Here is a 26015-nt window from a genome sequence, read left to right as displayed (position 1 = left end):
TGGGTAGTGTCAGTTCTTTGATTTTGTGCTTCTTTTCAGCAACTTCTTTTAACCTCCTTGATTCTTGGTTTATGCATCTGTAAAATGAGGACTTCTCTCATCAGCTGTGAGGGTTTGAGATTATTTGGAAATTGTATATTCATATCTATCTATCTATAGCTAAATGTCTAAATCTATATCTATATAGTGTCCAGCACATATTAGGGCATAAAAATAAAGTGTATTTTTATTACCAGTTTGAGGATTTATATTCTGAAAAGTTAAAATTATTTTAAAGTAGAAATTTAAAAATATTTAATATTACACAATATAATGCTCATTTCTCATCTTGCTTCATTAATTCTGTTGGAGCTCTCCTAGTTCAACATAACTAATGAATACCATATCATCTATATTTATTACTCTCCATGTGATTGGAAATGATCTTTTCACAGTAATTGTTCTAAGTGGATAAACATGGGACCAAGTGTCAGGAGGGCTGAGTTCTGATCCTGGCTCTGGGAGTTTCTAGGTGACTGTATTAGTTAGGATGCTTTTGGCTGCAAGTAACATCAGACCCAACTAAAAGCATCTTTAGTAATATGACAGTTATTATCTCATTTAACAAGAAGTCCCCAAATAGGGCAGTTCTATGGCTGATTAATTCAGAGCTCAATACAGGCATCAGAGTCCCTGGTGCTTTTCATTTTTTGCTGGTAAAGTCTCTGCTCCCTTCAGCATTGTTGGTGAGGTCTCTTCTTGTGGTGGTAAGGTGGCTATTGCAGCTCAAGACCTGGTTCACAGACATGACAAAATTGGGAGACATTTCCTACAAATATCATTCTCATCGCCCTTCGTCTAAAGAAAACCTTTCATCAGAAGGCCCTTGGAAGACTTCTCCTTCACTGTCCATATCCAGGCCACATACCTGCCCTCAAACTAATTCCAGCCACCTTACATAGACCACTCGTGAGCTGTGCAGGGCCCATCTTCCCTGAACAAATCACCACCTGATAACTAAATAAAATCAGGTTTTGTTAGCAAGGAAGAGGGGGAATTGAATGTTGGGTAAGGCAAGCAACACTGTCGTCCATTCTGCATGACTTTGGACAAGCCTCTTAACCTATCTGGATTTAGTTTAATTGTCTATAAAAGAGCTGCTATCTATTAAGTACTTTTAGCTATGTGTCAGGGTAGGTGCTCTGTATTATTCATTTAATCCACACAATGACCCTATAGTATAAATTTTATTATTGTCCCCATTTTACAGATTAAAAAGGTTGACTTGTTCACAGTCACAAGTTCATAAGTGGTATTGCTGAAAAAGAGCTTTAAAATTCCAGGATTATAAGTTAACATAAAACGTGCAAACCAATGACCTTCGTATAAGATATGGTAGGTCACGGAACAGTTTGCTTCGTAATGTTTAAATGTAATTGCCTCCAGGAATTCTACGATGAGTGGCCTGTCAAGCTTGGAGAAGTCGAGCCTTATAAGGGTCCAAAGACACCAGATGGCAGAGTGAGTGCAGACGTCTCTGTTGATGATACCTGTACCAGGCGCTAGAACTAGAGGAGGCCATGCGTAAAGGAAAGAGCGCTGGCTCGAGAAGGACTAGAAGGTTCTAGTCCTGTGACTTCCTGGGGGGCCTTGGAGTAGTAGAAAGAGCACCGGACAAGGAGGTTGAGGTTCGAGTCCCAGCTCTGCCCCAAACCAGCTGGGTGGCTCTCGCCTTCACTCATTGTTTAACTTCTCAGTTTCGTTTTCTGTGAAGCCAGGGCTGGGTGGATCAGTGCTTCTCCATAGGGAGGGATGCATCAGAGCCTCCTGCACAGTTTTTTAAACACACTGAGCCCAGGACCTTCTTCTGACACCCTGGACTGGGATCTCCAGGGAAGGGTTGGGTTAGATTTACTTTCCCCCTTGACTGCAAGCTTCCTAGGAAGCTTGTTCCACCACGGTATCCCCAGCACACAGGAAAGGGAAGGCATGGGATGGAATGTTCAGGTTCTTCATCTGCCCAAAGAAGTAGAAAGACTAGTTTTCAAGTTGCTTCCAGCTTTGACAATGTATCCACCGAATCCTGCTTCCGAGGCACCCTGTTCAGAAAAGCAAGTGCTGGAAGCTTGACCACTGGTCCCTGTACAGCTGGGAAGGGAAAACATTGACTGTGGTTGAGAAATTCCATGACTCGTTCCCCTGGAGTGATAAGTCGGTTATTTCTGGACAATAGAAAGAAATTAAAACACAAGATTCCCCTAGAAGCTGTTAGGCTGAATTCACCTTTCTAATATTAGTTCAATAGGCTTGTTCGTATAGATAAGTGGCCAGTGATATTTCCAGTCTTACGACAGGCTTATAATTAGGACATGAGTAGTTTGGTAATTTATGTTATGCAGAGAAATGTGGTTGGGAAATAAGGTGTTATTTAAATTTTAAAATATAAGTTCATTAAGGAAAAGTGTCTTCTTTGAGAAGTAAGATTTTTCTCATATTCTCTTTCTTTCCTCTTAGGAAGTCATGTTTTATAAAATCATTGATTACATTTTACATGGAAAAGAAGAGATCAGAGTCATTCCGTGAGTATTGCCATGAGGCAGCGGCAGGAGTTGCCGTTTTATTTTTGTATCCAGTGCATTTCTCTGTACAGCAATGATTTTCTTTCTTCTAATCTTCTTCAAGGACACCTCCTGCGGACCACTGGACTCTCATTAGTGGGTTGCCAACATACGTTGCTGAAAATGGATTTGTAAGTTATTGAACAAATTCAAATCTTACATAACATTGGATGAAACTTTCATTAGCCAAGAGATGGGAACAATTATGAAAGTAAGAATGCACCAGGTAAGGGTGAGGTTTGGCACAGGACATAGGAGAGAGGAATCTTGGCGGTCAAATGTAAGTGAACTAGAAACTCCTAAACTCTACAAGAAAATATTTAGTTAACATGAGAAAGAGTAATCCATCCCCCAACCTCTTATTCTGCGGCCACACAAATTTCAGACATCCTTTGGCAGTTCATGACTATGGTTCATTCTGGGTTTAATTTGATCTTAAGTATAGTTCCCTTGGTCAAGACTCTTGAAACAAGGAAAATTACTGACAAAAAGGAAAATATATATAAAGAAAGAACTTTGCCACTGATTGCAATGCAAAATGTAGTGAGTTGATAGATGAAGTGAAGATTTTTGCCCTGGTCTCTCAGGGGAGGGTGGGATGGAGGGACAATAGGCCAGGTCTGGCTGAGAAAGGTCAGGGGTGGGAAGACAACAAACAGCAGGTCTCCGGTAGGTCCCATAGGCCTCAGGGCCAGAGGACCAGGTCTCTGTAGCTTTCCCATTCGGCCTTGACCATACTTTCCTTCCTTCTCATGGCTGATTTCTCTCCCTAGTTGGGCTGTTCCACCATCTGTGTCATTTTTTTTTTCGCATCAAGATTCCTCCCCGCAAGAATGTTCAGTGCTTTTAATGTTTCTTTATGTTGGCATTTTTCCTTCTTCCCCCTTCAAACCCAAGTTTCTAAAAAAAAATTTTTAAGCATTTATTTGCATAGTTGTTTCTTCTTTAGTGTTGGCATTGTGTTTTGCTAGTGTTCATGCATCTTCATTATTTAGTATATGGGCATGTGAATTACAGTGACGAAAAGAGTCACCCAAGGGTCATAGGAGAAGTGAAACAAAATCTAGGTTGTCTAGTGTTTTTTCTTTTACTGTCATAAATCTGCCTCTGCTTAGTGTGAACATTTCTGGGTTCAGAATGGTGACAGAGTAAGGAAAATTCTATTGTGACTGCAAGATATTCTATCTGTGTGGGGATGATTTACCCTGGGTTTCAAGGAGGATGCCCAAACTCTGAGCTTAGTTGGTTTACAGGACCAGGTGGCCTTACCAGGTGACATGATCTCTTAGTGTAGAGACATGCCAAAGGGGAAGAAAAGAAAAAGAAGGGAGAAGCAATCTTATGTCTGTTAGGAGTAAACAGTAATATATACTAACAAATGTCATGTTTTCAAAACTGCCCCAAAATAATTGAAAATTTTTGAAAAAACATTTTTTTTTTTTGGCCACACCACGTGGCTTGTGGGATCTTAGTTCCCCAACCAGGGATCAAACCCTGGTCCTTGGCAGTGAAAGCGTGGAGTCCTAACCACTGGACCACCAGGGAATTCCCGCCCCCCCTTTTTTTTTATAATTGAAATATTTTTAAATGTCCTTCCTGACCTGGTGGTAATGACCAAAATATTCCAATTCATTCCTAACTGAATCCACAGATACCACAATTTTTCAGCCTCACCAAAATAGCCAAATAGCTTGACCACTGGCCCCTGTCCTCGGTTTCCCAGCATCCCATCTACCAGGCTCTATTTAGGGTTTTTATCAAGTTTGATACCCCAAAGCTGCTGTAGCCAGTATAAAGAAATTTATGCCCCACTTAAAAAAAATTTTTTTTATTGGAGTATAGTTGCTTTGCAATGTTGTGTTAGTTTCTGCTGTACTACAGCAAAGTGAATCTGTTATACATATACATATATCCACTCTTTTTTAGATTCTTTTCCCATATAGGTCATTACAGAGTATTGAGCAGAGTTCCCTGTGCTATACAGTAGGTCCTTATTAGTTATCTGTTTTATATATAGTAGAGTGTATATGTCAATCGCAATCTCCCAATTTATCCCTCCCCCGTAACCATGTTTGTTTTCTACATCTGTGACTCTATTTCTGTTTCGTAAATAAGTTCATTTGTACCATTTTTTTAGATTCCATATATGCTGTTTTCTGGATAATAAAAGTGATGTGCAATTTTTAAAAATAAATTTATTTATTTATTTTTGGCTGCGTTGGGTCTTCGTTGCTGCGTGAGGGTTTCTCTAGTTGTGATGAGCATGGGCTGCTCTTAATTGCGGTGTCCGGGCTTCTCATTGCGGTGGCTTCTCTTGTTGTGGAGCATGAGCTCTAGGTGTGTGGGCTTCAGTAGTTGTGGCACTGAGGCTCAATAGTTGTGGCTTGCGGGCTCCAGAACGCAGGCTCAGTAGCTGTGGCACACGGGCTTAGTTGCTCCACGGCAACTAAGCTCCCACGGCATGTGGGATCTTCCCAGACCAGGGATCAAACCTGTGTCCCCTGCATTGACAGGAGGATTCTTATCTACTGTGCCACCAGGGATTTTTTTTTTTTTTCCACCAGGGATTTTTGAATATTGAGTGAAATACTTGGCCTCGAGGACCTTGACCCATCTATAGATGTTCTCGAAAGGCTGGAAAAGCCTGGACCAAAACAGATACTGTTGATGGAAAGATCAGAAAAGAGAACTAAACTGCTTTTTGTCTCTTTTACACACACCTGAAGGATGCTTAGCCAATCAGTTCATGTTCTTTATTCAAATTAGATTATAAAAATGAATGGATAGCACAAATGAGTCCTTAAATGCTTAGACTGTATATACTGACAAAAACTTTGAAAGATGGTCCCATTTGCTTTGTAAGAGTAGTACAAAAACAGTAGACCTGGCTCAAGCACTCTCAGAAAGCACTTCCCTTGGGCCAGAGGGGCCGGCACAGTTAGTGCACTAGATAGAGAGGCCTGCTCTTACCTACTCACCAGACTGGTAGATTTTGGGGAGTTTGGTAAGCAGGTTGTTAAACTGTTGACAACTTGAAATCCTCCATGGTGGGAGTATTTACAATATGGAATTGGTTAATGATACAAATCAGGGCTTTCCCCAGCCCCTAGCAGGAGAGGCGATTCTACCAGCACCCTCACTGGAGATCCCGGTTCTCGTTTCATCCCATGAATTTGAACAAAATCACTTATCCTCTTTGGGCTTCTATTTCCTCATCTTTGAAAAGAAAAGCTTAAACAATTATTAAAGTGCCTTCTAACTTTAAAATGCTGTGATTTAAAGTATCTAATTTATCCGGGGGCTCTTCTCAATACTCTATAATGACCTGTATGGGAGGGGAATGTAAAGAAGAGTGGATATATGGGTATGTGTGGCCAATTCAGTTTGCTGTACAGTAGAAACTAACACAACATTATAGATGAACTATACTCCAATAAAAATTTAAAATAGAAAGAAAAGATGCCTGGCTAGTACAGTGGCATATAAAATCATCAATTCTAGAACTTGGAATTTCAGATCATTCTGATCTTAACCCAGTGTCTTTCCAAACTGAATATTGGCTAAGACTGGGCCATACTAATGAATAACACTTTCTCCTTATCTGGAAGTGAGTTGTAAGAACCAATGCAGTTATGCTGCTCCATCCACATGTATGCTTATCCCACAATACTGCACAATACTGCACAATACTTTTCTTTCCAACACATGGAGAATGTTGTAGTATAATAGAAGAAATAAACAGAGCATTCTCAAGGGACCAGTTTATTCATTTTAGGAGAGAGTACATATAATGAAATGCATTTTTGCTCAGAAATGCAAAGGGTCCTCTCTGCTATTGTCAAACTTGTTTTTATAAACTCCTATTTTATATTTTATTTTGGTATATCATTCTTGAGTACTTTATTGTCAGGTCTTCATTGGTAAACCCCTTCCCTGTGACAGTACAGTGTGTACTCAGTTTTGGAGCATGGAAAATGCATGTATTTGTTTTGTACCTGTAGTCTGGATATATAATTGACATCTTTGTGCTTTGGTGTTTCAAATATTTTAAGGCTGTAATGAGGAGTCACATTTACAGTCATCAATATATTCTCTGCAATGAATGTGCTCCCTTAATTAAATCATGATGCTGGAAAAACAAAAACAAACAAACAAAAAGTATCTAATGTAATTTTGGTGGAAAGAAAGATATTGTCTTTTATTAAGACATTAATATAAATGTTTCAGACATTACATGAAATTTCTAAAAATCTTATATGTTCTGGTATAATGTTGTAAGTCATAATTCTAGTTATTGCTTTACATATCTCAGAAATAACTAAATTTCCTTGTCAATTGCATTATTATGAACTTTCATCAAATCTTTAACCGTGGTCATTTTTAAGTCTTTTGTCATTTACAGACAGTTCTGGGTTTACTCTGATGCTTTTGCAAATATATTCCTATAAAATGGTTTCATCTTCAAGGAATTCATGGAAAAAACTCTGACAAGTACAGGTTTCTGGTAACTGACTATATTGCTGAACTGAATGAATAAGCATTTTCAGAACTCTAATGGAAAACTGATGAATTCATAAAAGTGCTAACAAAAGATCAAGATGAAAAAAAATTAATTACACAGGACTGAGTGAACTGATGAGAATGATTATAATTTTTGTGACTTGCCATTTGAATAAAAAAAAAAATCTCCCCCCAAAAAATTAAATCCACTGGTTGTTACTTAAAAAAAAAAAAGACCCATTTGTTGATTTGACCTGATGTAAAGATAATCCGAAATGACCCAAAAATGGAATGATTTCTTGTCCTTATGGATGTGAGCAATAGTCCCTGAGTTTAGTACTTAAAGTGATGTCTCGTAATGAGTATTTACTTTGGCGTACCTAAAAGGCTGTCTGGCTTTTCCCTCCTGCCCCTTAGCCACTTTCTCCCAACCCGGATCCCACATCAGAAAAAAAAAAAAAAAGAAGGAAAACAGAGCCTTCCCAGCATTGCTGCCACACCTGCCCAGGCAGAAAGGCCCTTTTGCTTAGACTCCTCCTCTCCTTGATCTGAACAACTAGTTGCTTTGAATTTGGAAGAAGAATCCTTAGAGGCTGAGAGAGTAGGAAGGAGCAGAGATGGGGCTAAATGTCATCCAGTGACTTAATTAGTAGAAGAGAAGCTAACTTTGTTACCCACCCAGGTCCTTGGACTCTTTAATCAATAGCAGTTGGTAAGAGGCCAGAGGAGAAATTCAGGCGAGGCTTCATTGGCACTCGCCGCAGCTTGAGGGAGCAACAACAAGACACAGGTGCCCTTGTTTGCTTCCTGGGAGGGGCGAGGGTGGGGGCGGGTTGGTGGGTCGGGCCGGAGGGGCGGTTTAAGTAGTCTGCCCACCCCCTTGGCCGTGCTGTGTGCAGGGATCACAGCAGTCCCCTGCTTTGCTCCTGGCGCCTCAGGAGTGGCAGTTGGTTTGTGGCCTTTTTGTGTCTTATCCTTCGTGATTTGCCCCAGCGGGGCATGCATGCAGTTGTTTTTAGTCCCTTATAGTTTCTTTGTATTCTGTTGCTCCAGGAGACGTTTGCTCAGATGCAAGCACTCCAGTAAAGGGGGCCCAGGTCCCAGCCCACCTCGACTCCAGCGTGTTGTTAGCACATGTGGCCTCACTGAGGTCTAGGGTGAATAACTTGTCTGCGAGCTGTGGAGACCCAGGGAGGAAACCCTTGCTCCCCGCGTTCTTTCTCGTTCTGCTCTGTGGCTTAATGGCTCCTCTTGCTTTGCAACAGATCTGCAACATGCTGAACGCCCCAGCGGATGAATACTTCACATTTCAGGTAACTGCCCTCTGCCAGGCCTCCCCTGTCAGTGCGGGGAGGGGGGCGGCACTGACCCTCTCCATCCCCAGAGCCTGCCTTGTGCTCGGGGGTGACCAGGAGGCACACGCAAGGCTTATGTCCCACTCACCCTGGCTGGGCTGGTGGCCACCAAGTAGCACGTTCTTCAGGGAAAGGAGAAGAGGGGGGAGGAGAGAAGGGTGTTTGTCACCCCAGCATTTGGCGGGGGGGCTGCCACTTCTCCCACCCAGTGCCTAAACCAGCCCTGGCACGTCACAGGTGCTCAGTAAATGGTCTCTGCCTGAATGATTAGCTGGATACATCCTACCACCTGGGTTCAGCCCTTTGGAGGTTTCTCGGGCCCGTCCCGGAGGCTTATTGCCGCTGTTATCAGGAAAAGGAACTTCTTGTTGGGTTCTTGGGAGCCCCTCCTGCTGTCAGACTCTTGGTTTTATCTTTCCTCCTCCAACATCCAGAGATGCCCCTCCCCACCTGTCCCCTCTTCCACCCCCTCCCCACCTGACCATTGGCCCGGCAACCTCTCCTTTTCCTCCTTCTGGCCCTTGCCGTTCTGTGTCCTGTTTTAGCAGACATCCAGTTGGAGCCCAGCCCCAGTCGGGAGTGGAGATGGCCTTCCCAGTGGGGGCCACTAGCGTCCGTCTTCCGGTCTCACCCCGACACGCCCACAGAGCCCCATCTCTGCCCACGTGGCACAGCCGAAGCCGGCCTGGGGTGGGTGGGGTGAGGGGCGCGCCCTCAGCAGCAGGGGCCCCCAGGCCTGGGAAACCTGTGCTCACTCGCCAGTTACGGGGCAGGTTTCCTCCTGCTCTCTGCACTCCTCTCTGCTCACCACCGTGGAAGCGTGCAGACACCACATGGCGTTTGCTCTAGCTCTTTCCTCCTTGCCTCCGAAGGCCTAATTGTGACCACACTGTGCCCAGCCATGACCCCTCTGTTTATGGCAACTGGGTGCCAGGAAGGAGTGCACAGGCAGGAAAAAGGGACAAGGACTCTCTAAGGTGTCTGAACCTTAAGCAGTCATAGTCTGAACAGGGAGGGCAGGGAGCTGGCCCAGAAGAATCGGGCCGCGCTCAGAGGTTTGGGGGCCTGTGCTTTCTGTGTGTGTGGGGTCCTCGTGTGGCCCCCGTGGGAGCAGCCACACAAGGGCTCTGACGGCGCAGAGGAGGCTGGGCACCCACCTGGGGTAAACCTCCAGCCTATAGGAATTGGCCAGCTCCCTAGGAAACATCAGTGTAGTGCCCGTGAAAACATGCTTCTCAGGTCTCTGACTGTAGGAAGGATGACCATCAAATGGCTGCTGGGCTGGGAAACCCACTGTCCACGCAGAGGCTGCACTTCCTGTGGGCCGGGATACTAACACAGGCCAGTTCCTGGGAGATGCCAGACTCCTCTGACCAGCACTGTTGGTCCTAGGAATCCCCTTCAGCCCTGCAAACTCTTTCAGAACTGCACTGTGGTCTAAGACACTCCCACCCAGCTCTCCATCCTTCCTTCTGTCCTTAGCCCTGGGGTCAGGACTGCATCTTTTTTCAAAAAATAAATTTATTTATTTTTGGCTGCATTGGGTCTTCGTTGCTGCGTGTGGGCTTTCTTCAGTTGCGGTGCGCGGGCTTCTCATTGCAGTGGCTTCTCTTGTTGCAGAGCACAGGCTCTAGGCATGCGGGCTTCAGTAGTTGTGGCTCATGGGCTCTAGAGCGCAGGTTTCAGTAGTTGTGGCATGCGGGCTCAGTAGTTGTGGCTCACAGGCTCTAGAGCACAGGCTCAGTAGTTGTGGCGCACAGGCTTAGTTGCTCCGTGGCATGTGGGGTCTTCCTGGACCGGGGCTTGAACCCGTGTCCCCTGCATTGGCAGGTGGATTCTTAACCACTGTGCCACCAGGGAAGCCCAGGACTGCATCTTGATGGGCTCTCAGCCTGTTTTCCCTCATAGGCATTGCCCCTGTGGATCATTCCAAAAGGCAGACTCAGGATAGGGTGCCCATCCTCCGCAAACCTCCACCCTGCTGGGCCTTCCCATTCTGTCCACCTGCTCGCACCCACCTCCATTCTCACCAGTCCCTCTTGCACCTGAGAAATTTAATGAAAAAACCAATGATTCAAAGTGAACTGTGGTCAGAACAAACCTGCAAAGGCAATGATTCTCAAACTGCGTTTCTTGGGGGCAGGGTATACATATTAGCTTCCTGTTGCTGCTGTAACAATTACCACTTAGTGGCTTAAAGCAACACAGCTGAGTTATCTTACGGTTCTGGAGTCAGAAGTCTAAAATGCGTCACACTGGGCTAAATTCAAGGTGCTGGCAGGACTGTGTTCCTTTCTAAAGGATCTCGGGGAGAACCTGTCTCCTTGTCTTTTCCAGCTTCTGGAGCTGCCTTGTCTCATGGCTCCCTTCCATCTTCAAAGCCAGCAGTCACATCGCCCTGACTTGGCTTCTGCTGTCATATCTCCTTCTCTGATTTTTGATTCCGACTCTCTTTTCTACTTTTAAGGATCCTTGTAATTACATTGGGTCCACCTGGAAAATCCAGGCTAATTTCCCTATTTTAAGATCAGCTGACTAACAACCTGAATTCCATCTGCTGGTTTAATGTGCCTTCCCCATTTAAAGTAACCTGTTCACAGATTCCAGGGATTAGGAAGTAGACGTCTTCAGGGTGTTCCTTGAAGTGGAGTAAGGGGCTCTTCAATTAACGTGAATCAAAGTGATTCCAATTCACAGAAGAAAAAGTACATAGAATTTTCTGTCTTAAGTTTTTGTCCTATTTCTCTTAAATCTTAAGTTCCTTCTATCACTTTTCTGTGAACAAGCTCTAACTTAATAGCAAGAGACATGAACATGAACAGGTACCAACTGAATATGTACTGAAAAAACAGAGGCAGTCAGTAAAGCTTATTTTGGAAGCTTTTTAAAAATAAATACACAGGTGCTTACCTTGCACACAGGTAATATTTTCTGTTATTGATGTTGTCTCTCATCCTTGTGAGGATATAAGTATATAAATATTTCATAGTATTTTCCAAAAATGAAGACTTTGAGAACCACAGTGCACTGCTTTTTCTTTCCCCCAAAGCTTTGACCATTAGGAAGCATGAATTGAGGTTTGGTTTCTCTGCGTTTCATTCTAAGTATAAAGGCAAGCTCTTCAACTAATAAGCAGTTGTTTATTGAGCATCCCTTATATGCCCAGCACTGTCCTGTCACTTAGGTAGAATTGAACAGTTTATGAAACAGCTCTTTGGTAAGATTAGAAAATAGCCTCAGAGACAACAATCAACAGTTCCAGAGCATTTGGAAATTATCTAAATGCTAAATTGTACAGTCAAGTCTAGAAGTGCTGTTGGAATTCTGAAAAAGAAAAGTTCCATATGGGTGAAAAAAGTTAGAGAAGGCTTCAAGGGAGAGGTGAGACTTAACCAGAGCCTCTGAGGATGACTAAATAAGCCGAGGACAGGCAGAAGAAGGAATAGCCTGGCCTGATGGGTGCTTGGCTACCTTTGCCTTGTTGCATGCTGTCCAGGTGCCACACCATGGTTCTCAGGCTTCGGAGGACTTTAGAATTACCTGGGGAGCCTATTTAAGATGCATGCCCAGAGATTATGAAACAAGCTAAAAAGAGAAAAATCTGTTGCCCTTGATCTTTGGGCAACACTTTGAGAAACACTGCTGAACTTCTGTGTCAGCATTCCCTACTAGGCTGTTATCTTGAGCTTAGGGACTGTGATTTAGTCACCTTTGCACCCCCAGCAGCTAGCCCAGGTCCTGAAACATCATGGGGCTTGACAGATGTTTACTAAGTGGAATCACACCACAGAACAAAAAACGATCTTGATGGGTCCGTCAGGAAAGCAGAAACCACACTAGGTATTTCAACAGAGATAATTTAATATAAGAATTTAGCTAAACAGGTTTTGGAGGACAGAAGAAATGAACAGGGACACTGAGGTAACACAGGTAAATGCTTCCCATCCCTAGGGCTGGAGCGGGAGAGGTCAAAGAGAAGAGGGTAGGGTTGTCACAATACAGACACTTGGTTCTAGGACACTCAAATGTACTACAGCACTTTTATGGCTGTATAGTTCTAGCCGTGTTCTGATACAACATAGGAATTGTGCATTTAACACCCCGCAATTATTCTTTCTTTAAACTGAAAATAACCTAAGTGGGGAATAGTGAGGGCTCTAGTGGCTATAAAGGGGTAGGGCAAGGGAGCCCCGTGATGATGGATTAGTTCTCTATCTTGGTTCTAGGGGAGGTTGCACATATCTACCTATGTGATGAGTTGGCATAGAAACACTCCTGCCTACCCCCGCACGTGCACAAATACATATAAATCTGGTGAAATCTGAATAAGCTCCATGGGTCGTACCAATATGTATTCCCTGGTTTTGTTAGTGTACCATAGTGACACAAGATGTTATCACGGGGAAGACTGGGTAAAGGGTACATGGGACTTCTCTGTACATTTCTTCTGCAACCTCCTGTGTACCTATAGTTATTTAAAAAAAAAAAAGTTAAAAAAATAACCTTAGTGTCTTTGTTTGTAGAAAGGACCTGTAGATGAGACTGGTTGGGTCATTAAAAACGTCTTGTCCCTGCCTATTGTCAACAAGAAGGAAGACATCGTGGGTGTAGCTACATTTTACAACAGAAAGGATGGAAAGCCTTTTGATGAGTACGATGAACACATCACTGAGGTAAGCGCAATTATAAACTAATGGAGGTAGATGAAATGCATGAAATAACAGAAGATGCATAATTATTTGTTATTCTGGAATGATGTTTCTGAAGGGCAATTAAGACGTGAGTCACACATGGTTGCAGTCAGTATATTGTTATTGTGTCATTTCTGTTTCCTGACTTCCGTAAACTGTACCGTTTTCTACCAAAGTGTGAACTTTTGGCTTAATCAAAATTCTTTTCAGTACTAGGGAATTGGGGAAAGGTCTCTCCTTTCTCCCTACTCCCCTTCTATCACCTCTCACCCTTGCTGCCACCTCCAGCCCTCTCTGATTTTCAGGTCATGCTTTATCTACTGGATTTTTGTAATTCCTCTCCTCTAATAAAGTATTCACGATGCATGGAGCACTTTGAAAAGCAAGGGCTTAGCCAGTTTTATTGTCTGGCTCTGATTATTGTACTTTTTCTTTTTTTTTTCTTAGATTAAAACAAGGAACTGGGTTGTTGATGGTGGAAGGGAGATTGATTGATAGGAAAGCATGCAAACTGTTGCCTCCAAATCATTTTTTCTTTAGGTTTAGAGAATCGAATCACATTCTATCTATTTCAGACTCTCACACAATTTCTCGGATGGTCTCTTTTAAATACTGACACCTATGAGAAAATGAATAAACTGGTAAACAGAAAGGACATAGCCCAGGAAATGCTCATGAACCACACCAAAGCTACTCCTGATGAAATCAAGTCCATTTTGGTAAGTGAGGAATTCGTCCTGTGACATTAGATGCTATCTAACCACGGCCTCTGGAATTCGCCTAATTACCCGGAGGTCTGCCAAATGAGAATAGGTTTAGTCCCGGGCTAAGGAGGGGAGAAACAAAGAAGGAGGGGTTGGGGGGAACTTGAGTGGTCCACAGTACACAGAGCCTTACTGACTTTCCAGGCTGCTTGGTTGGAATAGCACTTTGTTAAAAATAGCTCTGTAGGAGCTGGAGTAGTGAGGTCTAGATTCAAGAGTGTTAGCAAGGAAAAAAATATTTCTAGGGAGCGAAATGTCAGCTGTTGCCGTATAATGCTGTATAACAACCATAAGCTCTCAGTGGTGTATGACAATAAGCATTTCTTTCTCACTTATGAGTTTGTGGGTTGACCAGATTTCAACTAATCTTGGTTGGGCTGGGCTCCAAGCTGTGTGTCTGGTTTGCTTTCTGCGTCTATCATCCTTGATCAGCAGCTACCTGATAGATGTTCTTCTCATGGTGATGACAAGTACAAGAGAGCAAGCCCAGCTGTGCAAGCTCGTTTCAATTCTTTCCTCACATCAAATTCACTAAAATTTTCAAGGTACAAACATGACCAAGATCAGCATCATGGATGATTGGAGAGCAAGTAGATATTCGCTAACAGTGTTCTAATCACCACCAGATGAAGGGAAAATATAACACACCCACTGTCTCTATTCCTTTATTTCAAAAGCTTTCAGAGTGTGTGTGGTTGTAGTTTTCCTGGGGTGTTTTTGTTTGTTGGCTTGGTTGGTTGGTTGGATTTGGTTTTGGTTTTGCTGGGTGGTTTGAGACTTAAAAGAAATTTGATTTGAGAGTTTGAGATGTTGAAGATGAAAATGTCTGGGGAGAATAAAGGGAAATTGCTATAAACTAAAGAAAAACAGATGTAAGCCATTCATTTTTCTCGCCTACATGCAAACAACCGACGTCTCCTTCACCCTCTCCCTCTCTCTCTCTTTTTCTGAGACAGCTACTGTTACATTTTGGGGAGAAAAGAGAGATTAATTAATTTTTAGAGAAAATTCTAAATAATCAAGTGCTATAGATCTTCTTTGTATCCAGAATGCATCTTTCATGGAACTCATTACAACATAGTTTATTTTAACTGATTTTAAGAGTAAAGGAATCAGATCGAAATCAACTTTATAGCAATTTCACACCTCTTTTGCTTTTACATTTTAGAAATTTAAAGAGAAGTTAAATATAGATGTAATTGAAGACTGTGAAGAAAACCAACTTGTCACAATTTTGGTAAGTGTTTTACTTCTATCCTTAATGCCTTTTAAATAAAATATAGTAGGATACTTGTTCTCATTTTTCAAGTTAGTGTTGAGTTTCCTCTTCTCTGGCACCTTCCAAAGCTAAAAAGGAAAGAGATTTCTTCTACAGAGTGACCTTCTGGGTCCTTGCTTTTCTTTCTGTTTGTCCCCTACAGTACAATCCACAAAGGTAATTTAGAATCATAGTTAAACTAGATTACTGCATAAGGGAATGCAGGCACAGACTCTAGGGGTAGCATGGCCTGGTTTATTTTAATAGCTCTGGATTACAGCATGGCCACCCTGGAAGACACGGCAGAATTACAGTAGAAGGTAGATAGACCCTTGGAGGCACCATTAGCATCTGCCATTGCTAGCTTCTCTTCTGGATCCTGGAGGAATTCAGTTCTTTCCTGTTGTTGCCATTGGGTCACCCCTATTATATCTAGTTGAAATAACTTCTCTTCTAGTCATTAAGCTTGTATTTTGTTGTGTCTACTGTTTAAACCCACCCAAACACATGTTCTACAATCAACTGTTAAACCCATCCAGTAAGTTTTTAATTTCAGAGATTATCTTTTTCAGTTCTAGGATGTATATTTAATTCTTTTTTTTAAAGATTCCAACTCTGTGCTAAAACTTTCCATCATTTAGGGCTTCCCTGGTGGCGCAGTGGTTGAGAGTCTGCCTGCCAATGCAGGGGACATGGGTTCGTGCCCCGGCCCGGGAAGATCCCACATGCTGCGGAGCGGCTGGGCCCGTGAGCCATGGCCACTGAGCCTGCGCGTCCGGAGCCTGTGCTCCGCAGCGGGAGAGGCCACAACAGTGAGAGGCCCGCGTACCGCAAAAAAAAACCAAAACAAAACAAAAAAAACTTTCCATCATTTAATCTACTTTATCTATCTTCTTAAATTTATTCACATAGTGATTTTGAATTCTCCATCTAGATACCTGAATCACCTATGTGTCTGGTTCTACTGTCTATTTTTACTCTTGGGTTTTAGTCATTTGATCATTTTAAAGCATACTTCATAGTTTTTAAATTGAAAACCAGACACTGTGGGTTAGGATTTGTAGGGGCTCTGGGTGATATTATCTTTCTGTTCAAAGGGTTAGAGTTTTTTCTGGCAGGTGAAGGAGTTGGTTTTAGATTTTGTTAGGGGTGGTCTATTTCAGTTTTGCTCTTGCTACTAGGGTAGAGCCCTTATTTCTAGAGCGTGGCCCTTCTGGGATCCCAATTAAGAACCTGGGATTACCAAGGCCCCTAGACCTTGAATTTCAGAGGCTTGAATACAATCTGCTCGAAATTGAAATAATATCACACTTATTTCCCTCCCTAACTACCTCATCCTGTTTTCCACTGCCCCTTTCCAACCCATGACATATGTTCTTCTTTCTGAACTAAGATTACTGAATATCTCACCTTCCACATTCCCATTTTTATGGGCTCTGTCCTCCCATCCTGGCCCTTGGCTGTACCACCACAGAGCCAGTGGCCTGTGACCCCTTTTTGAGGGATCTGCTCCCACTTTTATGTCTTCATGTCACTTGAGGCTCTTCCTCCTTCTCTCACTCTCTCTGGCTTTACCTCTGAGCACTTTCCTCTCACACTTGGCCCAGAAGATGACTCCTTCTCCTCATTTACCCCAACAAAACTTATCTTCTTGTAAAAAAAAAAAGCTTTAATTGACATCCATGACATGTTGGAAATTTTCTAGTTCTCTATTTAGAGGAGGAAGGGTCTTAATGATGGAGAAGCAATAAAATGGGCAAAGAACCAGTAGCTTTACAATAAAACGGCCTATTTTGAATGTAAAATGTGCTTTAAGCTCATCCCAAATCATTGCCGCATAAAACTTAAGAAACAACCATATTTCAGAGGGGTTCTCCAAAACTATTGGCATAATTTCCAAGCTACATAAATATTTATGCATCTCCACTTAACCATGATTTTCTGCAGGGATGCATTTTAACTCTCAGTTCAGGGAAGGTGTGGTCCTCTTTTATAGGTATAACAGCAGGTGCACGTTGCTGGGCTGGGAAGCACTGAGGTAGCAGTGCAGTGACTTGGGCAAAGGAAGTAGGGAAAGTCGTTGTCCCATCTTCCCCTCTGCTTCCCAGGACATTTCAGTTCACTCGCGGATGCCCTGCAGCTCACATTTACCAGACCATGGGAGATGAGGACAGGGCGTCCCAGAGAAGTACCTCATTCAGTCCTCCTTCATTCCATTTTGTTTTTCATTCATTCAGTAATTACTGAAATGTCCTATGATACAAGGAACCGTTAAGCCTCAAGGGCAAAAGATAGTGTGGTCTGGTTTTCACCTGGTTCAAGAAGCCGCCTGTTTATTAGGGAGACAAAAAATACAAGCAGTGACACTGCCTTGAATGAATGGGTTCACAGGGCGTGAGCACCAAGGGCCCTGGGGAGGATAAGGGCCTGATTCTACTCACAGAAGATGATAGACTGCGAGATGAGGCCATGGCATGGAGGCCTGCAGGGAAAGCAGGAATCGGCTGGGCAGAGATTGACAATGGGGGCTTGGAGATGGCTGGAGATGGGATGGGGAAGCAGGACAGTGCAGACCAGGGCGTGGGGCACAGGAGACCGAAGACAGCTGGGTATGGCTGGAGCCCCAGTGAGCGGAAGAGGGGAGCAGCCCGTGAGGCCTGGCAGGGCGGTGGGACGAGACCATGGCAGCCTGGCACACTGGAACCTGCGAAGGGACCTGATCAGATACCCAGGAGCTTCTTCCCAGAGCAGAGGGAGTCAGCCAGCTGGGATGCAGCAGGTGGCTGGCGCCATGTTATGGCATGTGGGGTGGCAGCAGCCTCCCCCCTCTCATTCCACCTCAGCTGTGGGTTCCTTCAGGGAGGGGAAGACCAGCCTTTGGGGCCTGAGTTCCTACTTATCAGATGAATCAAAAGCCTTTATTTCCATCAGCCTCTCTGTATCACTGCTGCATGACTGCTGGTTTTCAAAACCTGTGATTGCCATATTGTAGTATTGTTTTATCGGTTCGCCTGTAACTGTAAATGGGGGCTGGGAGTCATAATTCTGAGAACTTCTTACTTTGTTTCCTGCTGAAATGCGCGTTTACGCTTTAGTGTGACTGACCTGATAACGCGTTAAAAAGCATTTTCACGTTTGATCTTTACATAATACTCTGGGGACAGCAGGACTGAGGCGACCTCCAGCAGGGAGGTTCTGGGCATTGGGCACCCCCCACCGTACCCCGTAATTCTTAGTCTGATTTTTTAAAAGATGTGCTTATTTTTTGTCTCTCCCCACGAGAATGTGTGTTTCAGGGGCAGTGACAATGCCTGCTTTCTTCATTGCTTTATCCATAATGCCTACAACACAGATAGGAACCAATAAATGTTTGTTGAATGAATAAAAATGAATGCAGAAAAAGAGCCCCTTTGGGCAAGGAATCTGGGAGGGTCTGGAGAGAGAGAAAGTGATGAGAAGGCTTTGGCAGAGGATGCAGGAGGTCCTGTGAGAAAGGAGTTTTGTGAAGTGTTACTAGGGGCCATGGGTTGAATCCCCCTCTCACTTTCTTTGACACACATGCAAATGAAATTGGCACTGCCTTTTCATTAGAACAACAAAGACAAAAATGTTAACTCTTGTCACTCCCATTTCACAGATGAGAACATTGACATATTGGGTAACATCTTATGGAAAAACCCAAACGAACCTTTTGGCCAACCCAATAGCTAATACCAACCCAGAACTGAATGCTAGTCTCCTGGCTCCAAGCCATAGCTTTGTAGGAGAGAGATCTCTGCCTAAAGCGACAGTCTGAGAGTGGCCTTGAGGAGAAGGGGGCACAGGAGGACCAGGAAGTTCCCTGAAGAGAAGGGCAAGGGTTTGAGGGGCCAGCCCAGACTCGGGGGTTAGGGGAACAGAAACCATAATTGTACTTAAAAGAGCCATATACCATTTGGTGTTGACTTTTGTACAAATAGAGCATGAATCATTCTCTGGGAAACCTTGAACTTACTGAGGGACATGATCTTAGCACAGTATTAAGGATTTATAATGGGCTCAGTAAATATCCACTGAACTGAATTGCTCCTGCATCTGCTGGACCCACTCAGCCCTCGCCTGCTTCTCTCCTCCCGTGGGACTGTCTCTGACCTGCCTTCTACCAGATCAGCTGAATACACAGCCCTCCAGAGTCTCTCCTCCTTCAGTTCCCCCAGCCTGCCTGCAATTTCTCCCAGCCCTGGCACTGACTCTGTGCTCTGGGAATGTTCTAAGCTCTCAGCTTTCACTGGTCTGTATTTTATAACCATTTTAGTAAGTTAAATTCCTTAAGGCCAAAATGCATATTTTTATCTCCCAAGCCATGTCAATATTCATGGGGCTAATTCACTGTTTTTTCACCTAGTCCTAAATCCTGACAGGGGGGTGGGTTAAATTAGATGTCTGCAAGTGTACCAGTACACTGCGGGGCATTCATTCATTCATTCACTCAACAAACATTTACCAAGCACCTCCATGGGAAAGGCCCTACAGGTTCTGAGATACCACAGCAAATAAAACAGACCAGATCCCATCCTTATGGAGCCCACAGACGAGTAGGAAAGCATCACTGAATAGGTAAAGATAATACGATAGAATCGAATTAAGCCATCATTTACTGTTTACTGAATATTTCTGGAATGGAAAAAAGTTGAGTATTGAAAATGGGTTAGGCTGCTGCAAGTAAACATTTTATCTTGCATCAAAGAAAGAAAATAGCCACTGGGGTCTGATTTAGAATTGAATGCCATCACTTAGAAAGCTTCTCAGTATAGCTGGGCCTCAGTTTCACCATCTGGAAACTGAGGATCATTGTGTAGGTTTGTTAGGATAATAAGGCATAACCCAGTATTGGGCAAGTAGAGACTCAGTGAATTGCATGTGGCATCCTTTTATTGTAATTTTGTTTTATGTCCAATGTCGGGTATATCAGACTAAAAGGAAATAAATGAATGTAATCTGGAACACTTGGTCCTTGTTTCAACAGAAAGAGGACCTACCAGACCCACAGGCCGTAGACCTGTATGAATTCCGCTTCAGCGACTTCCCCATCACAGAGCACGAACTGATTAAGTGTGGACTTCGGCTGTTTCTTGAAATAAATGTGGTGGAGAAATTCAAAGTACCTGTAGAGGTCAGATGGTATTTAATTTAAAATGCTGTGATTCTCTGGCTGTACTCCACTAAAATTTCCTGTGGTTCAGAAGATTCCCTGCAGTGTGGATTTTAAATTATCATTAACTTCGTCAGTTTGTCCACTTAAACCCTGTAAACAAGGCCAACCTATCTTTTCAGATAAGGTTGTCACAGACCTTCTTACCTTTAGAATTCTACTCCAAAGTCTGAGTGGTGTTGTCTTCTTTGGTGGCAGGTTCTCACCAGATGGATGTACACGGTGAGGAAGGGATACCGTGCCGTCACTTACCACAACTGGCGACACGGGTTCAATGTGGGGCAGACGATGTTCACTTTGCTGATGGTAGGTACAGAGCCTGTGAATCATCATAAACCTGTGCATCTCCCTCCTGAGTGTGGTGAGAAATGGATACAGTCCGTCACTTTAGATCAGTAATTTTGGAATTCATGGATACAGTCCCATAAACCCCCAACCCCCCTGGAGATGATGCCAGGGTACGTGGGTATCCCTGGGCGTTTGGCTGAATTATCACTCTGACACTCGTGTCCTTATATCCATAAAGGAAAATTCAGTTACCTGCTGGGTTTGTAACGGCCCAGAATGAGCTACAGTCCTCAAGAAATAAAGCCAGCTTGCTCTAAAAACACAGCAGACCCCCTTCTCCATTGCAGGCCGGCCTCTCTGCACATGCTGCGGAGGTGCATTAATCCAAGTAAATATGTACGTCTGTTTTTTTAGACAGGAAGACTGAAGAAATACTACACGGATCTTGAAGCCTTTGCCATGCTTGCTGCTGCCTTCTGCCATGACATTGACCACAGAGGCACCAACAACTTGTATCAGATGAAGTAAGTGAACACGTGTGGCCACATCAGCGTGTTCTGGTGCCCCCCCGCCTTATTTGTAAACGCCTTCACTCCTTCTTTTTTCAACTTTGTTTCATCAAAGTATTGAATTCATACATTAAAGAGCATTGATCTTTGGCGTACACCTGTACACACCTGGGTAGCACCCCACCAGCTCAAGCTAGAGAACATTTCTTCCTGGGCTGACTACTCTCACGTCCCTGGTCCTTGTACTTCCACCAGCTGACCTTCAGCTGACCTTGCATCTTAACATCATCACCATCTTCCTCTCTTGCCCAAGAAAAGAAGTGCAATCATAAGGGTAGAGGCCCTCAGCTCAGACAGATTTGGATTTATTGGGTTCACAAGTCATTTAAACTTTCTAAGCTTCGAGTTCCTCATCGGGAAAATAATAATTACAGTAATGGTACCTAACACTTAAGGTCGTTGTAAAGATTAAATGAGATATATATAAGGCACTCAGCTCATGGTTGGCTCTTGGCAGTTAATAATTATTAAGTATTATTATTATTACTGTTATTGTGTCATTGGCACTTTTCAAAATTCGTCAGCAATGCCATAGCCAGCCTAACTCCTTGATAGTGACATTTAAGAAGCTCTGTCTGCCTTGGCCACACTGTATCTTCATCTGTGACACATGACCTACCCCTCTCCAGAGGTACCAGAGGGAGTGAGACAATTTAGAGAGAATGAGCCTTGGAGTCTGGTTTTATGGGATCCAGATACTTCCCAGTTGAGGGATCTTGGGCAAATCATTTAATCTATTTGAGATTCTGTTTCTTAACTGTAAAATGGGTATAATATTGACCTCTTAAAGACTGCTGTGAGAATCACATGAAATTGTATATGTGAAACATAGTAGATGCTGAAGAAATTTACTCAGTGAATGAAATGCACCTCGTGAGCAGTGACTTTTCACCTTCAGCTACTCTACCAATCAGGCTTTGCCTTGAAAAGGGAATCTCCATTCTGGGTTCCGGGTAAGCAACGTCTTCGTCTTGAGAGTTCCAGCCCTTTATTTTTTTTTGTTTACCTTTTTATTTTATAGTGGAGTATAGTTGATTAATAATGTTGTGATAGTTTCAGGTGTACAGCAAAGTGGTTCAGTTATACATATACATGTATTGATTCTTACCTGTGTCCCGCTGTAGTGGAAGCATGGAATCCTAACCACTGGACCACCAGGGAAGTCCCAGTTATCCATTTTATTTTATTTTATTTTATTTTTTATATCTTTATTGGAGTATAATTGCTTTACAATGGTGTGTTAGTTTCTGCTTTATAACAAAGTGAATCAGTTATACATATACATATGTTCCCATATCTCTTCCCTCTTGCGTCTCCCTCCCTCCCACCCTCCCTATCCCACCCCTCTAGGTGGTCACAAAGCACCGAGCTGATCTCCCTGTGCTATGCGGCTGCTTCCCACTAGCTATCTGTTTTACGTTTGGTAGTGTATATATGTCCATGCCTCTCTCTCGCATTGTCACAGCTTACCCTTCCCCCTCCCCATATCCTCAAGTCCATTCTCTAGTAGGTGTGTGTCTTTATTTCTGTCTTACTTGATGAATCTCCTTGTGTGCCCTTACTGTGCTGGGGGAATTGCTCAGGAGTCCACAAAGATCTGGAGACATTACACTGGTAAAAACAGTTAACAGAAGATTGAATAAGACTGAATTATTATTCTCATATTGGTGGTACCGATCAGGCTACTGTGCAGTGTAAGCTGAAGCTGTTGGGACACAGCTTCCTGGCTTGACCTTGTGTCCTTGGTCTGATTTCTTGTCTCCAAAATGTCCAATGCCCTGGGTTCTGGTTTTCATCCTTATCTCCCATCTTTAGACTATGCCCTCTGGCAATGCCCTAGAAACCCTGCCATTTTCAAATTTTTATTATTCCCTTGAGTTCTTTTGTTCTCTTTGTTCACTTTTCTGGCCATTTTGTTTTCTGCTTCATTCTTTCATAGGTTCATAGATTTCTTTGTTCCTTTCATCCCCCTTTTCTTGGTTAGTTTTTCAGTTCTCTCATCTTTCAGTCTCCTTTACTCACCTCCGTTTTGTGTCTGATGAGATGTGGTTATCAGCAAAAAATCTGAGGAACTTTAGCATTTATCTCATCCTCCTCCGCCCCACATTCAACGCAGGCCTCTTTCCTACTGTATTTCTTCCTGAGTTCTCTAGTCTACATTCCATTATTTTTTATAATGGCCCATAAGGGACTCATATTTTTGAATGATTCTAATGGCTGAATGTTCTTCATGATATCAAATGGAAATTGGTCTTCTTATAACTTCTGTTAGTCCTAGTTCAAGTCTCTGAAGCTGTTAGAATATGTATAATTTCTCATCCACAGGCTATTCCTTCTTATATCGAAGAGAATTATTATTTTCCCCTCCTCTTTTCCTGGCTGAATATACCTGGTTGAACTTTTGTTTTAATCATTTCTCATATAATATTTTCTATACATATAATTTTATCTGTTATTCTTCTGTGAACCCACTCCAGTGTTTTTATGTCATTCCTTAAATGTGGGTCTTGGCAAATACCGTATGCTAACACATATATATGGAATTTAAGGGAAAAAAATGTCATGAAGAACCTAGGGGTAAGACAGGAATAAAGACCCAGACCTACTAGAGAACGGACTTGAGGATATGGGGAGGGGGAAGGGGAAGCTGTGACAAAGCGAGAGAGAGGCATGGACATATGTACACTACCAAACGTAAGGTAGATAGCTAGTGGGAAGCAGCTGCGTAGCACAGGGAGATCAGCTCGGTGCTTTGTGACCGCCTGGAGGTGTGGGATAGGGAGGGTGGGAGGGAGGGAGACGCAAGAGGGAAGAGATATGGGAACATATGTATATGTATAACTTTGTTACAAAGATTCACTTTGTTATAAAGCAGAAACTAACACACCATTGTAAAGCAATTATACCCCAATAAAGATGTTAAAAAAAAAAATGTGGGTCTTGGGGTTTGACATAATAATCCAAACATGATCTGAAATACTTTATATTTAATCCTAATTAAATTTCATCTTCTTAATTTGGTTCTTTTTTTAAAATTGAAGTTTAGTTGATTTACAGCATTGTGTTAGTTTCCGGTGTACAGCAAAGTGATTCAGTTTTTTATATATACATATATATGTATATATATAATCTATCTTTTTCAGATTCTCTTCCATTAAAGGTTATTATAAGATATTGAATATAGTTCTCTGTGCTATACAGTAGGTCCTTGATGTTTATCTGTTTTATATGTGGTGGTGTGTGTGTGTTAATCCCAAACTCCTAATTTATCCCTCCCTCCCTCTTTCCCCTTTGGTAACCTAAGTTTGTTGCCTATGTCTGTGAGTCTATTTCTGTTTTGTAAATAAGTTCATGAGTATGATTTTTTGAGATTCTACATATAAGTGATATCATATAATATTTGTCTTTGACTTACTTCACTTAATATGATAATCTCTAGGTCTTTCCATGTTGCTGCAAATAGCATTATTTCATTCTTTTATATGGCTGAGTAATATTCCATCATATATATATATATATATATATACACACACACACACACACACACACACACATATATATATATATATACACACACATATATATATCTCCCACATTTTCTGTATGGTATATATACCATATATATATACACCACATCTTCTGTATCCGTTCATCTGTCGATGGACATTTAGTTTGCTTCCTTGTCCTGGCTATTGTAAATAATGCTGCTATGAACATTGGGGTGCATGTATCTTTCTGAATTAGAGTTTTTGTCTTTTCCTGATATATGCCCAGGAGTGGTATTGCTGAATCACATAGTAACTCTATTTTTAGTTTTATAAGGAACCTCCATACTGTTTTCCATAGTGACTGCACCAACTTACATTCATTCCCACCAACACTGCAGGAGGGTTTGCTTTTCTCCACACCCTCTCCAGCATTTATTATTTGTAGATTTTTTTAATGATGGCCATTCTGACTGGTGTGAGGTGATACCTCATTGTAGTTTTGATTTGCATTTCTCTAATAATTAGAAATGTTGAGCATCTTTTCATGTGCCTGTTGGCCATCTGTATGTCTTCTTTGGAGAGATGTCTGTTTAGGTCTTCTGCCCATTTTTTGATTGGGTCATTAGTTTGTTTTTTTTATATTGAGCTGTTTGTATATTTTGGAAATTAATCGCTTGGCAGTCACATTGTTTGCAAATATTTTCTCCCATTCTGTAGGTTGTCTTTTCACTTCACTTATGGTTTCCTTTGCTGTGTTAATCTGATTCTTTATTCCACTCTTAATTGAAATTGCCTTTTAAAGCAGTCTGTCAGCCAATGGATTCGATATTTTTTCCAGCTTTTTTATCATCTGAAAATTAGATAGTCATGATTGCCATCAATATTCATCCAAGTCATTGATAAAACTGTGCATCAGGACAAAACCAGGGCAGAGTTCTGAGACTTGGGGCTAGAAACCTATCCCTGGGGAAGACAGTTAATTAAGCAGCACTCACTGGGTGGTGCTGTTCAGTATTTGTCCACACTCAATATTCCAGCTCATACAGAACACATCTTGAAGCTTCTTCTCAGCTGTCTTGCTGAAATCCAGACACACAGTTTCTGGCCTTCCTCTCTCACAAACCATATCACAAAAGTGTTCATGAGATCAATTCAGCATCATTTTCTCTTTCTAAACCTTCTCTGGAATTTCCTAGTAGTTATATTGTAAGTGCTTACAAATTCTGAAGCAGTTTAAACTGTTTCATAGATTAACGTCAATCTCCCTGTTCTGTCATCTACAGATTATACCATTTTCTACTTAAATTTTAGGGT

At 42.5% G+C, this 26015-nt stretch overlaps 1 protein-coding gene across 5 annotated transcripts in view; it reads left to right on the top strand.

The window, feature by feature from the left end:
- The window catches only part of PDE6C (phosphodiesterase 6C), a 64556-nt gene that overhangs the window by 15864 nt on the left and 22677 nt on the right, over positions 1–26015 (top strand). For all 5 annotated transcript variants that reach the window (XM_033841455.2, XM_033841454.2, XM_033841453.2 and 2 more), the window contains 10 exons: positions 1426–1500; positions 2494–2558; positions 2662–2728; positions 8363–8410; positions 12976–13125; positions 13719–13862; positions 15076–15144; positions 20171–20317; positions 20555–20662; positions 21059–21168. In XM_033841455.2, coding sequence (XP_033697346.1) covers positions 1426–1500; positions 2494–2558; positions 2662–2728; positions 8363–8410; positions 12976–13125; positions 13719–13862; positions 15076–15144; positions 20171–20317; positions 20555–20662; positions 21059–21168 — 983 coding nt within the window. The remainder of the gene's footprint in view (positions 1–1425; positions 1501–2493; positions 2559–2661; positions 2729–8362; positions 8411–12975; positions 13126–13718; positions 13863–15075; positions 15145–20170; positions 20318–20554; positions 20663–21058; positions 21169–26015) is intronic.

This window comes from Tursiops truncatus, chromosome 16 (assembly GCF_011762595.2).
Source record: "Tursiops truncatus isolate mTurTru1 chromosome 16, mTurTru1.mat.Y, whole genome shotgun sequence".
In the NCBI taxonomy this organism is placed as follows: Eukaryota; Metazoa; Chordata; class Mammalia; order Artiodactyla; family Delphinidae; genus Tursiops; species Tursiops truncatus.
This window is presented reverse-complemented; position numbering and strand designations above follow the sequence as displayed.